Source organism: Humulus lupulus, chromosome 8 (genome assembly GCF_963169125.1).
Source record: "Humulus lupulus chromosome 8, drHumLupu1.1, whole genome shotgun sequence".
NCBI classification, from domain to species: Eukaryota; Viridiplantae; Streptophyta; class Magnoliopsida; order Rosales; family Cannabaceae; genus Humulus; species Humulus lupulus.
This window is the reverse complement of record NC_084800.1, coordinates 20,021,022-20,036,131: the sequence shown is the minus strand read 5'-3', so window position 1 is coordinate 20,036,131 and position 15,110 is coordinate 20,021,022. Positions and strand designations below refer to the sequence as shown.

General features: G+C 33.6%; 1 protein-coding gene across 1 annotated transcript; it reads left to right on the top strand.

Annotated features, from left to right (window-relative positions):
• The first annotated feature begins 1,117 nt into the window (after nucleotides 1-1,117).
• Nucleotides 1,118-3,150, top strand: LOC133795660 (polyubiquitin). The gene is made up of 2 exons (XM_062233114.1): nucleotides 1,118-1,275; nucleotides 1,603-3,150. Exon 2 carries the CDS (start codon nucleotides 1,603-1,605, stop codon nucleotides 2,974-2,976), a length of 1,374 nt encoding a protein of 457 aa, XP_062089098.1. The 5' UTR covers nucleotides 1,118-1,275; the 3' UTR covers nucleotides 2,977-3,150.
• Nucleotides 3,151-15,110: the final 11,960 nt, after the last annotated feature.

Below are 15,110 nucleotides of genomic sequence, written 5' to 3'. Positions count from 1 at the left end.
ATATTGTTTTGAAAATCATAGCTAGTCAAATCTCAACACTCAATATTAAACTAAAATCTTAATCTAGTCAAAGTTTAAGCTTTGTTGCAAAAATATATTTAAAGTTAAAACATTAGTTTTGTAAATTTTTGTATCAATCATGTTAAATAAATTTATAAATATTTATGTAAATGTTAGTTACAAAAATAAACTTCTTGATTGTGAAATTAGTTTTACAAATTGTTGTTACAAAAATATAAAACTTATTTACAAAATTATTGTAATTCACTACTCTGTAACTGCATTTTTATATAAATATATATAATAAAGTGTTTTATAAATAACGAATATCTTAAATTTATATTTTTAAGTTATATAATATAAATTTGATGGTTCCTGTAATTTTTTGGTACAATATTGTAACATATGGAAAAATATAATATTTTTAAGTAAATTTTAGTTACGATTTCTTAACTATAAATTATTTTTGAAAATGTTAGTTACAAAAATATATTTCCTAATTATTAAACTAAATATGTAAACTATTGTTACAAAAATAAAAAATTAGTTACGAATTTGTTCGTTAGTTTTATGTACAAAAAACTACAATTCTAAAATTGATTTTTGTAAATATTATTTACAAACATGTAACAGATATTTACAATTTTGTAACAGATATTTACAAGTCTGTAAACGTGGATCACAAAAAATTGTATTTTACAATTTTTATTTACGATTTAAAAACTATTTTGTATTTACGCTTTTGCCACCCCGTGTTTTTATCAAAAAAATGCCGTATTTTTCATATTTATTTTAACTTTTAGTGTATTTTTGTAGATTCTTTTTTTTTTAATTGCCTTGAAATTATTAGAAGCCCAAGCCCAGTAAGAATTGTCGTTCACATGAGATAGAGATAATAAAGGAAAAGGCAAGCAATGACGTCATTGCCCTAGCAGCTAATGGTCGTCGAAAGGCCAAATCATCAAAACTAAATATTCCAAACTTGGCGTGGCGTGTAAGCAGAGCGTACGACACGTCATCTTTTATACGTGGCCTAACGTGATTGGAAATCCTAGTCACGAGGTTTCGTTGCCGTGTCTGAGCCGGTTTGGTTTCTCCTATCTATCAAGTAAATAATAATAATAACTCGGTTAGGTCTAGGTTTCTCCTATAAATTAAGCCTGTTTCTCTTATTTCTCAATACTACCTTCTGCGCGATTCTCTTTGAAGAACGAAAAACTACGCCATTTCCAATTCCCTACAAGAACCCTAATCCCTTTTCTTCGAACACTCAAGGTATTTAATTTTTAGATTTTGCTTTCGTTATTCCTTCTGTAATCATCTTTGCAATCATCACAGGGTTTAATCTTTTACGATATTTTTAATTATATGAACACTCGTATCTTTGAGTTTTCTTTATGTGAAATATATGTTATATATAATTCAAGGAACTTTATCAATGATCTAGGGTTTCGAAATTATTCTGAACGTATTTTATTTTTTGGATTCTGTTGATTACTTTTGGGAAAAATATATATATTTTTTAATCTGACAAATTTATTTTAAATTTATTGTTTCTTGATAAAATTCTGAGTAGATTTTGTTTTAATCCTGTAATTTTAGATGCAAATCTTCGTGAAAACCCTAACCGGTAAGACCATCACTCTAGAGGTCGAGAGTTCGGATACCATAGACAATGTCAAGGCTAAGATCCAAGACAAGGAGGGGATTCCCCCAGATCAGCAGAGGCTGATTTTCGCTGGAAAGCAGCTCGAAGACGGTCGCACCCTGGCCGACTATAATATCCAAAAGGAATCGACCCTCCATTTGGTACTCCGTCTTCGTGGCGGTATGCAAATCTTCGTCAAAACTCTCACCGGAAAGACCATCACTTTGGAGGTCGAGAGCTCGGACACCATCGACAACGTGAAAGCTAAGATTCAAGATAAGGAGGGCATTCCCCCAGACCAGCAGAGGTTGATCTTCGCTGGAAAGCAACTTGAGGATGGCCGGACACTCGCAGACTACAACATCCAAAAGGAGTCGACCCTTCACTTGGTTCTCCGTCTTCGTGGAGGTATGCAAATCTTTGTCAAAACCCTCACTGGAAAAACCATAACTTTGGAGGTGGAGAGCTCGGACACCATTGACAATGTGAAAGCCAAGATTCAAGACAAGGAGGGCATCCCCCCAGACCAGCAGCGGCTTATCTTCGCTGGAAAGCAGCTTGAGGATGGGAGGACTCTCGCTGATTACAACATTCAGAAGGAGTCTACCCTCCACTTGGTTCTCCGTCTTCGTGGTGGTATGCAGATTTTTGTTAAGACCCTTACCGGGAAAACAATAACATTGGAGGTTGAGAGCTCCGATACTATTGACAATGTCAAGGCAAAGATCCAAGATAAGGAGGGTATCCCTCCAGACCAGCAGAGACTTATCTTTGCCGGAAAGCAACTCGAGGACGGAAGGACACTTGCCGATTACAACATACAAAAGGAGTCCACTCTCCATCTAGTGCTTCGTCTCCGTGGTGGAATGCAAATTTTTGTGAAGACCCTTACGGGAAAAACCATCACCCTCGAGGTCGAGAGCTCTGATACAATTGACAATGTAAAGGCGAAAATTCAAGACAAGGAGGGAATTCCCCCGGACCAACAGAGGTTGATTTTTGCTGGGAAGCAATTGGAGGATGGCAGGACTCTTGCGGATTACAACATCCAGAAGGAATCAACCCTTCACCTTGTGCTGCGTCTGAGGGGTGGCATGCAGATCTTTGTTAAGACCTTGACTGGAAAGACCATCACTTTGGAGGTGGAGAGCTCGGATACCATTGATAATGTCAAGGCAAAAATTCAAGACAAAGAGGGCATCCCACCGGACCAGCAGAGGTTAATTTTCGCTGGGAAACAGTTGGAAGATGGAAGGACTTTGGCTGACTATAACATTCAGAAGGAGTCCACTCTTCACCTTGTCCTCCGTCTTCGTGGTGGCTTTTAAATCCGTTTAGCTATTATATGTGGATCTTGTCGTGTTCCTGGTTTTAATATGGAAGTACATTTATTATTTGGTCGTATAAAGACTATCTATTATATGTAGTATTCAAACTTTTATGTTACAGTATGGTTTGGCCTCATAGAGAGGTCTTTGAATAAAATTTAGTATTTCGTGTTATGCTTTGTGCCTTTTGGTGGTACTTTCATATTCAGCATCAGAAGTTTGTTCTCGTATTTTATATCATCTTCTTCTATTGTTCATCGCATTGCTGAGAGAGATGTATCAACTATCAAGGTTTCAATAGACCTCAGATATTCCATTTTATTAATAGTTTAGTATAATGTGAAGAGATGAGAAGAGGCTTTTGGACCGTTTTTTAGATTGTCAAATAAGGTTTATTTTATGTTTGTACGAGTCATAATTAGTTAAAACTCGTATCTGATAAAAACTATTATATTGGATGGTAGGAAATACAATGTTTTGCACTTCAATCGTTGTTATCAAAATAGAAAATTTTCATATACTCTAGGTAGCAATGGGGTGGATACAATGTTTTGCACTTCAATTGTTGATATCTGATTATGCGCACTCTCTTATATGGGCTTATTCAGTTTCATTCCACCAATTCTTAAGTTAAAGGATTTGCTGGTGGCTTGTAATCTTATATATTTATTAAATTAAATAACTAGTGGTTTTAGGGGAGCTGCCCCCAATGTGGTAGTTAGGTTTTAACTTTATATTGTCAAAATAATAAGGGATAATGGCAGTAAAAGTGTTTTCAAATACTTTGATATATGTACTATTTTTTTCGCCTTAAAAAGGCCAATCTTCGGCAATAATATTAAATTTTTATTAATAGTTGCATTTATGTACTAATTCTTTTTTTTTTTCACAATAATAATATCAAATATTTTATAATTTTAAAAGATAATTATTTCAAATATTCCTTGAATAATTTTTAAATTTTATAAAATTAATTTTAAATTATTAAAATCTAAAAAATTAAATAGAAAAAATAGAAAGAATAAAAAAATTGAATTTATATTTAAGGGTAAATATTAGTAGAGATTTAGTATTATTGTTGTAAATATTTCTTAAATTATTTAAAAATATATATAAAATCAATTTTAATTTATAAATAAAGCATATTATAAATGGATTTTTAAATGGAGCACTAAATTAGCCTAATATTTACATTAATACAGTTGAGCAGTATTTTTTTCTTTTCTATTGTGTTGCTTTTTCTTTTATACGACTTACATAATTTTTAGCTTTCTTTTATAACATTATTCCCTAAACATGCTATCATATACACTTTATAGTTATCTGGTACAAGTTTTAATACTTTTTCATCATTTTTCCCATTTAGTTTTTTGCACAATCTCCCACACTATCATCTTATTATACACTTTTCCTACTTTTTTGTATTTTTAATTCTTATTATTAATTTCTTTTTTCAAATACTATCACTCCACTTATTTCCCTATACACTTTATTATCACTCCACTCATTTCACTATATACTCTACTATCACTTCATTTATTTCATTCGCAGTCTTTACGCATTTCACCATATTTTATTATTAGTAAGAGATAATAAAAAGTTGATTTTCATTGTCTTTTATTATTGGTAAGAGAAAAAAAAATTATTTTTCATTATCTCTCTCATCCTTGCTCATTACATTGCTATGAAGTCATTGGCATGACAAACATGTAACATGGACACTTGTCCTTGTGCATGCTCTCTCATCGATCACCTGTTCTCATCTTCAAATTTGTAATCTTTTATTAGTCATCAATCATCTCATTCTTCCTCAAATCATATTTTTTTGCAATTAAAAATTGTGGTCTTCAAGCTCTTTTTACTTGCAATATTACTACTGTCTGTCGTAGTATTAAGCCCAAGTGTCGACGTTTTTGTAAAGAAATACCCAGAACTGAAGTAATGCAGGTATTAGTGTGCACACCAGACAGACTTTGACGAAGCACGGGAGCTAATGCGAACAAAAGTAATTTCTTATTTGTTGTTTGGACTATTGTTTTTATGTTGTTGTGTTATTTATGTATGATTGTTGTGTAATTTTTTATTTTCTTATATGTTGTCAAATTATTGTAGTCAAGTTGCTCTGAGGTTGATGCTGGTATGCATGATGTTGTCCAACCACTTATTGAGGTTGAAACTACTTCTAACATTCAAAAGAAGAATGACAAGTCTGGAAAAACTTTAAAGTTTCTGTTTTATGTTGATATTTCGATCCTCCTGATGAAGATCAAAATCTTGCTTTGTTTAAATTTGTTTAGGGAACACATATATTTATGGAATACAAATATCATTAAGACTACTTTTAAACTTGGGAAAGACAATGCATGTAAGTGACAAGAAGTAGTTTTACAAGCTTAGTATATGTGGTGAATTCCTTTCTGACTCGGGAGTTTTTCTCTAAGTTTTTAATGGTTATGTTGATTGTTTATAAGTTATTGTCTACCTCCTTTCATATATTGTTTTGTTTTGCTGTTGTTGTTTTGTTGCTAGAATGTTGTTTTGATTTTATTTATCTATTATTTGTGACACCAACGTAAACACAACACAACACAACAACAACAACACAATATTAATGTTTGATAAATAAAAATTTCAAAATGACCTCCCCGATCTCATTATATTTCCCAAAATTTCAAGTTAGTGTTTTCCATCAATATTTCCGAAACAATTATATAGCAACCAAAGTATCTACAAATAAAACTGATAGATTAGAAGGTATCTAGAAGGTTTTGATAATTCAATTTTTTGAAATTGAAGTTTGGTTCTCGCTGTTTGCCTATTTAATTTGTAGTATTTTTTTGAAATTGTTTTCCAGTTTTTCACCTAGATCTTGTTGTAGGTTGAATTGTTGTTGCTTTTCGAAGCTTCATCACCGACGTTCATGGAATTTTTTTGTTGATTTTCGTTGGTTGTCGTGGGTGATTAGCGTAGAAGAAGTCCTTTACGTGGAAGACCCTTTACGGTGATTAGTTAGTATTTTTGTAATAATTCATTTGGTACTGTATAAAAGTTAAAAAAAAAACTCGTGTACCCATATAAATTATTATTTGACAATTTATGTGTATATAAGAAAAAATCCCTATAAAAGACTATTAATTTTTTTTTTTAAAAATTGAATTTATATTTAAGTGTCACTATTTAGAGATTTAGTATTATTGCTACATATATATTCCTTGAAAAGTTTTTATAAACTATATAAAATTATTTTAAAAGATTTGGTACTTGCGTGCAACTATTAATAAAGATTTGATATTATTACTGTCAAAATAAAAGAATTTGTATTTGAATGAAACTATTAACAAATATTAGATATTTTTGCCGCCGAAAAAAAAATTAGTATATAAGTGAAAGCATTTGAAAATATTTAGTATTTTTACCACTATTATCCCAAATAATAATAATAATAATAAATAACTAGTGGTTTTATACGAGAGGAAAGAAAAAAAAAAAAAGTGAATGAAAGAAGGATTAGAGTTACTTTCTTTCTTCTAATTTTCCCCCTCAAACAAGCAAGAAGAAATTACATCTTTTATGAGTTTTTTTTAACAAGTTTGCAAAACTGTGGGTTTTTTTTTCAAAAGAACTTATTTTATAGCTTTTTAAAAAAAAATTCAATTTTATGAATTTAGTTTCCCATATTTTTGTATAAAAATTGATTTATGTTATAGTTTTACTCTTAATTAAGTTTATTTAAATTATGATATTATTTTAGTCATTTAAGCGTTTTTCATTTGATTATTTTTATATTAGTTTAATTATACAATATTTACTTAGTATTTTAAAAAGAAAACTTAATCTATTTTATTATTTTTATATTGTTTAACATTTATTTTCATAATTTAATTTTACAATTTAAACTCACAAATAGATTTTCACTTTATTAATTTTAGTTTTTATCTCTTTAACTTCTCTTCTCGTTGACATCTTATTTCTCCCCCTTTCCTTGTCAAACTTTTTTGGAGAAAATTTCATATTAAGTCGCATCCCATTCAACTCAAAATATTTTATTATTTATTATTGTACTTATTTTTTTTACAATACATAAAAAAAATCAAATCAATTTTTTTTTTACATTTTTTTTAAAGATCATGGCTATTTTTTTCCTTGTTTGGGTTAAATAACTAATAACAATCACATTTTCATATATGATTTTTTTTTCAAATTTGAGTGTTCCCATCACGGTAACCAGGTACCCATTCACATATTCATATCAGATGTTTTTTCTTTTCAAATTTAAATGTTTAGATTAGGATAACTGGTTATCCATTATTGTTTTTTTTATATATTTTTTTCTTTCCAAATTTAGATATTTGTGTCATGGTTACTTGTTACCTATTCAAGTTGTCATATCTATTTTTTTTCTTCGAATTTTGGATGTTTCCATTAGGGTAACTAGTTACCCATTCACATTTTCATCATATTTTTTTTCTTCAGATTTGAATGTTTTCATCAAGCTAATTGGTTACTTATTCACGTTTTCATATCTATTTTTTTCGTCAAAATTTGGATATTTCTATCAGGGTTACTTGTTACTCATTCAAGTTTTCATATATATATATATATATATATTTCCAAATTTGGATGTACCTACTAGGATAGGATAACTGGTTACCTATTCACATTTTCATATAATTTTTTTCTAGATTTGAATGTTCTCATCAGGGTAACTGGTTACTCATTCATGTTTTCATTTTTTTTTTAATTTGGATGTTCCTATAAGGGTTACAGCAAAAATAATGCTGAAAAAATTGATTTGATATTTTTTTTACATATAGTGGAAAAAAACTATAAAAAAACAATTACAATAATAAAAGATAATAATTAATAAAATAGTAAAATAATTATGTAATGTTAAAATATATGTATGAAAAAAAATAGAATGAGAAAATAATGAGTACAATTAAGAAGAAAAAAAGGAAGGAAAAAAAATGAAGAAAATAGAAAGAAAAAAACAGAGGAAATAAAACATAAAAATATGAAGAAAAGAAAAACAAAACAAAAGAAATAATGAAAGAAAAAAGCAGATGAATGAATAAAAATGAAAAGAAGAAGAAGAAAAAAAAATGGAAAAAAAAAAAGAAGAAAAAAAAATGGAAGAAAAAAAAAAGAAAGAAAAAAAAGCTCATACGTGTGAAAAAAGAAAAAAAATGGATAGTGAAAATAATAAATACAAAAATGAAGATAAAAATAGAAGGAAAAAAAAAACAGAAAAAATATGAAAAAAAAATAATACAAATAAAGGAAAACAAATAGATAAATAAATAAAAATGAAAAAAATAAGAAAAAGAAAAATAATGGAAGGAAAAAAATTGATAGAAAAAAATGAAAAAATAGAAGAAAAAATAAGTAAGGAAAAAAAATGGAAATATATTTATTTGGTACCCTGTATTTTATTGAAATACAATTTTAGTACTTTCTAATATGAAAAATACTCATTAGGTACCTTGTATTTGTAAAATAAGTAAAAAATAGTACCTTATGATCAATAATTTTTTCATAATACCTCAAATACTCTTAATTATAAATACTTAAGTAATGAATATTTATTTGAATAAAAAATTATATTTTAAAATTACAGAAATAATTAAAAATATATTTGTTATTAATAAAAAAAACTTGTAAAATTTAAAAAAAAAAAAAAAAAAAACCCCTCTCTATGGCTTTTCCCCTCTCTCCGTCCCTCTCAACTCTCAAGTCAACAACCCAACAAACAATTTCTTCTTCTTCCCTCCATCAAAGATCTCCCCCTGTATATAGTGGTAGAAGTGTGAAATGGTAGAAACTTTGTACATGTAACCAAATCTTTTCGTTCAATGGTAGTTGCTACATATATAAATATATATATTTTATACATATACATATATATTTGAAGGAATATATAGAGTATTCTTACAACTCAGTAGTTCGAAGCTTCCAATAATTAATGGGAATATATATATATATAAAACTCCTTCTAAGGTTTAATTCAAGTTGAAAAGGCAAACTCATTTATATGAAGCTTCCAATAATACACACATATATATGAGGAAATACAAATATATAGAAAACCCAACTAATACACATGAAGGTAGATGGGTCTATCTGTAAAGTCCTAAGGAGGTGGTGGAACTATCCTTGGGAGGAGACTTGAGGTGCCGGGAGAGCACCGGCTGGTGGTGGCCTTTGCCGAATGGTGACCGAAGTAGTGGAGTGAAGTGGTGGCCTTTGCCTTTTCCATTGGAGGGTGGGGACGATAGTTGATGGAGGGAAGAAAAAGAAGAAGTTGGGTTCTTGACTTGAGATTTGAGAGAGAGGGAGTGGGAATTTTTTTTTTTTTAAATTTTATATGTTTGTTTTATTAATAACAAATATATTTTTAATTATTTTTGTAATTTTAAAATATAATGTTTTATTCAAATAAATATTCATTATTTAAGTATTTATAATTAAGGGTATTTGAGGTATTATGAAAAAATTATTGATCATAAAGTACCATTTTTTACTTATTTTACAAATACAAAGTACCTAATGAGTATTTTTCATATTAGAAAGTACTAAAATTGTATTTCAATAAAAACAGGGTACCAAATAAGTATATTCCAAAAAAAAAATTTTAAAATAAAGAAAAAATTGAAAATAAAATAAAATTACATTTGAAATAAATGAAAACATAATTATGATAAAAAATAGGACATAATTATTTTTTTTTTTCAAATTTATAGAAAATAAAATCACATAAATATGAACTACTAAATCAAAAAATCATAAAAAAAAATAGATTTGTAAAACAACCTTTGAAAACCATAATATAAAAAAAATCCCAACAAACAAAGGATTAGAGTTACTTTCCTTTCTCTTCCTTTCTACTCTCTTTCCCTTTTTCTCTATTTCCTTCGTAAAGCTCCTATTAAAAGTCATTAAAAAAAATCTACTGCTTACATTATGTACAAAAACACTTGCTAAAATATAAATATTAAATTTTATTCATCCTTTTAATTTTATTATTTTATGTATTTGTGGATCAAAATTAATGTAATATTAATAGATAATTTTATTTCACTCGCAAAATATTAATTATATGATAGACAAAAAAAAACCTTGTGTAACGAATGAAACCATGAAATTGACAAAATTATAAATTAAGTACAAATTCCATTAAGGCGGAGAAGAAGTGTAACAATCGGCTCTTTGTTGTGGGAGAAAAACAAATGAAAACATAAATAAATAACTAAAATATTTTTAAATGTCTTTTATATTTTAAATTCAATTATAATATTTTTAGATTATTATCATGACATTGACGAATTATTGCATTAATATTAAAGGGAAAAATATCAGTTTGGCTTCTGTATTTTGTTAAATGACAATTTAGATTTTGTGTTTTACAAAATTGATCAAAATGGTACCTTATACCCAATTTCGGTAAAAAAAAAAGTTCAAATATGATATTTCATTATCAGCTTCTCAACTATTTTCTCCACTTCTTTGAACCTAACGCATCACTAATGACCTGAGAATCGATCTTATAATTAAAAATATTTTGACCAAAATCAGGTTTAAGGTACTATTTTAATCCATTTATAAAATACAAGATTTGAATTATTATTTAACAAAACACAAAAACCAATCGCGTATTCGAAAAAACACAAGGACCAAAATTGTATTTTCCCATATTAAAGTGTAACTATTCAAAACTATTAAGAATGTATGTATTATATATATTTTCTTTATTTAAGGGAAATTTGAGTTTTAATACAATAAGAGACACTACATTTAAAAAAATACCCTATCACTATATAACTCTCGTTTTGGTGCTACTAATGATGTTACTACCCAAAATACCCCTAGCATAATTTTCCCTCTCTTTTTTCTATCTCTTATGTTTTCCCTCTCTATCTCTCAAACTCTCGTACACAAAAAAAAAGTCAGCCACCATTAATTTGCATTTCGGATCTAGGGGCAAGTTGTGAGTCCTTTCAAGTCAAGAAACTTCATTTTGGATTTCGGATCTAGGGGAAAAAATCGTATGGGTAAGTATATATTTGTTATATGTAGTTAAGAAACTTGTCTGGTTACATTACTTGTCTTATTTCGAACAGATATGTGTATGCCTTCATGTTTTATTGCAATTTTTCACTGTCGGAATGAATTTTGGATACTTTGTGCGTTTTTTTCTGGATTTTTTTCCTGCCTCGATGAAACTCGATAAGTCTCGATGTGTTGCATGCATGCTAGCTCGATGGACCTCGATGTGCCTCGATAGTGTTAGGATGTTAATACCTCGATGGTCCTCGATTGTACTCGATAAAACTCGATAGGTGTATAAGAGTTTAATTGGATTTAATAACTCGATTGTACTCGATAAAACTCGATAGGTGTATAAGAGTTTAATTGTGTTATACCCAGATTTCGAGCCATGGTAAATATGACCTCGAAAGATGGATTCACAACAAATGGTCTCGTAAGGATTGAAGTATGCTCCAGAATTGTATATCAAGCCTGCAAAGTACGATATATGACCTCGAATATATGAGCTCGAAACGATCTCGATCTCGAAAGGTAGCTCCGAGAACACACTCATCTTCGGGGACGACTTCGAATCGGGGGGTCTCGAGCTAGATGTACGTACGATCTCGAAAGACACGTGATCTCGGGAGATGCCATTAGCTCGAACAATGACGTGAGACCTGAGATGCTAAAGCCTTAGAGATACACGATAATCACCTTGAATATTTACAAGTGTTATAAATATGAGATGTAATCCTCATTTATTAATGTAAATCCCCAAGAATCGTGGGATATTATTTGGTCAGTTATGCGTTTCATGGTCTTCAGGGACGTTTCCTTTTATATCTGATTAAAGGCATTTAAAGCCATTTATTTTATTCACAAAAGAGTAACTACCCAAAATATGTGGGATAGTATTCTGCGTCCTTCTCTATAAATAGAGAAGCCATGCACCATTGTAAAGGACCCGAAATTCTGATCCTTAAGAGAAAACTCTGGAGAATTCATGCTAAAGAATTTTTCAGAGATAATCTTAAGATTAATAACAGAGACTCGTGGACTAGGCAGATTTAACTGCTTAACCGCGTAAAAAACCGTGTGTTTGATTTGTTTGTTTCGTTTGGCCATTGTCATTCATTGTTTTTGTGCTCTTCTTTTATCTGTTGACGAAAAACGGCGTCAACAGTTTGGTGCTTTCATTGAGAGCCTTAAGCATTCATCCCTGAGAGATTCATGGCTACAAACAATCAGAACACCCTTGATGAAAGCTACCCAAGGCGTCCTGGAAAACAACCAATGGAGAACCCGGAGTCTGAGGAGAGAAGTGGGTCCTCCGATTCCCGGGGACCACCGCCTCCACCGAGGGATGAAGATATGTACTACAATCCTGAGCGTTACGTTCCTATTGTAGAACTGGAAAACCGGCAGTTGAAACAGCTGTTGGCAGAAGCCAACAAACGGAATGAGGAGTTGACTAGGATGGCCGCAGAGGCGCAGGTGGCTCAGCCCCCGCCTCCGCGCGAAAACCAAGTCCCTCCTCCAAGGGACGTGCATGTTCCTCCCCGGAGGCCCCGTGGACGACCACGAAAAGATGTTGCCACGAGGAGGCCGACTCAACCTCCGACACCAGCAGAGCCATCTGCTCCTCCTAGGCCCCAGAGGAGTACCCGAGCTCGGGTCCCGCCTAATCCACCTGTGGAAGTGCCTGCAGGAACTAAGAATAACCGAGCTCCTACCGAGGCTCGGACTCAGGTTCCTGGTAGCGCACCGAACACGACTGACCCATCTCGGGCAAATTCTAGACCCTCTAGGCCGAGGCAAGGGAGGCAGCCACCGTCGCCTATACGGTTCCCTCCGTCTCCCATAAGATATCCTTCACCTCCCCGCAGAAACGCTCAACCTGTTCGGGATCAGGATCAAGGGCGTATGGGGGATAGACAAGGACACAGGGAGACTTTCCAGGAGCGGAGAGGCGCACAATCTGAGAAAAGTCAGACGTCCCGGTCACGCATTGCGGAAACGAGGCGACATGGGAAGAACCTATCGCGAAATGACCGATCAATGAGTTTCACCAGTGACGAGTCCGGAGAGACCAGGTCCGTCAGTAAACGCAACCGAGGTCGTAAAAATACTGGAAGTCGCAAGAATCGTTCTGACCTGCGAAATCATCTAAATCAGAGCAGGGGGAAGGAAGATCAGACAAATCCGGACCTAAGGAATCACCTAAATGGGCGTAGAGATCCCTCACGGAGACGCGAGCCTGGAATCATGATCAATGACTGTCAATTCCAGACACCGCCTAAGGACCCAGTCCAAGAAAGGATTGATCAGCTCGAAAAAGCCTTTAGGCTTTTAAAGAATGAACGAGGGAATGGTCGATACGAGGACTCTGATGAGGAACTCGAGCCGTTTGCTCCCAATATTTCTAACACTCAGTTTCCTCAAGGGTTCCGAATCCCTCTCGTCCCAGCGTTTGAAGGAAAAACCGACCCATGCAGTCACCTGAGTACATTCAACACTATTATGAGAGCTAGTAACGTGGGTTACGAGCTCAGGTGTATGTTGTTTCCAACATCATTGGCCGGACCTGCTAAGAGTTGGTTCGAAAAGTACAAGAGGCACTCGATAACTTCATGGGATCAGTTGTCTAGAGACTTCAAGAAGCAGTTCCGAGCTATGATGGGAGTCAGACCAGAGGCATCCACTTTGACTAACGTCCGACAACAGCCGGGCGAAACACTGAAAAGCTATCTGACAAGATTTAATCTAGAGGTCGCCCGAGCTCGAGATGTGGATGACAGTGGGCACCTGATGGCTATCCGAGCTGGTGTTTTACCCGGAAGTTCCCTTTGGGATGACATGCAAGGGAAACCGGTGAGGTCAATAACCGAATTTAACAGACGAGCGCAGAGATTTGTCAATGTAGAGGAGGCGAGGTCAACGCTGAAGGCGACCTCGCAGACCGAAACTACAACGATAAACATTAACTCCACCTCAACCTCGGCTGACCAAGCAGCTCCACAGCCTGCCTCGGAGAATCCCTCCAAGAGGAAAAAGACCGAGGGAAATAACCCCGAGGCTGAAAGAGGAAAGAAAAATAAAGGAGAAAGGTATTTCTCCGTATATAAAGTACACACCGAACTCAACGAGTCTCGGGAAAACATATACCTGGCTAATGAAAACTAGGTCCCCTTCAGGCGTCCGGACCCAATGAGAAATCAAAAGTCCAAAAGGGATTCCAGTAAGTATTGCCGGTTCCATAGAGACATCGGACACACCACTGATGAATGTCGACAGCTGAAGGACGAGATCGAAGGGTTGATATCGAGAGGTTATTTCCGGCAATTTGTCAAAAACCAGAGTACTGGACAGACTACTGCGAGTCAGAGAGTAGCCGCGCCTTCGACGGCACAAAATAATAACTCTCAATCTCGGGAAGAAGACAGGCCCCCGCCGATTGATGGAGAGGATGTAATAACCATCTCGGGAGGGCCTCATCTCGCGGGAGGGGGCAGAAATGCTCAAAAGCGATACGTTAACAAGTTGAAGACAGGGGACGGGTCTCCTTATGAACCCGAACCTAGGGCACCAAAAAGCCAAAGGGTTGAAACGCAACCGATAACCTTCACTGAGGAGGACGCATCTCATGTTCAGTTCCCTCATCATGACCCATTGGTTATTACTCTTCAGCTTGCCAACAAGAGAGTCCGCCGAGTTCTCATAGATAATGGGAGCTCGGTCAACATTCTTTATAAGGCGACCCGCGAGAAAATGGGACTCTCCCTTCGCGACCTGAAGGCATGTGCAACTACTTTGTACGGCTTTTCAGGAGAAGGGACTGATTGTATGGGATCCATTGAACTCCCTGTGACCTTGGGAGACTATCCAGTCTCGGTGACCAAGATAATGGAGTTCGTGGTGGTAGATTTACCATCTGCCTACAATGTACTGCTCGGGAGACCCGCCCTGATCGGGCTGGGGGCAGTGTCATCTGTGAGGCACCTGGCCCTTAAGTTCCCAACCCCAAGCAGGGTCGGGACTTTAAAAGGAGAACAATTTCCAGGAAGGGAGTGCTATAGCATTTCTTTGAGGGGAAAGAAACAAACGAG

Bases quoted from the DNA above. Each gene is read 5' to 3' on its own strand.
- LOC133795660 (XM_062233114.1), top strand. From the start codon at position 1,603: ATGCAAATCTTCGTGAAAACCCTAACCGGTAAGACCATCACTCTAGAG.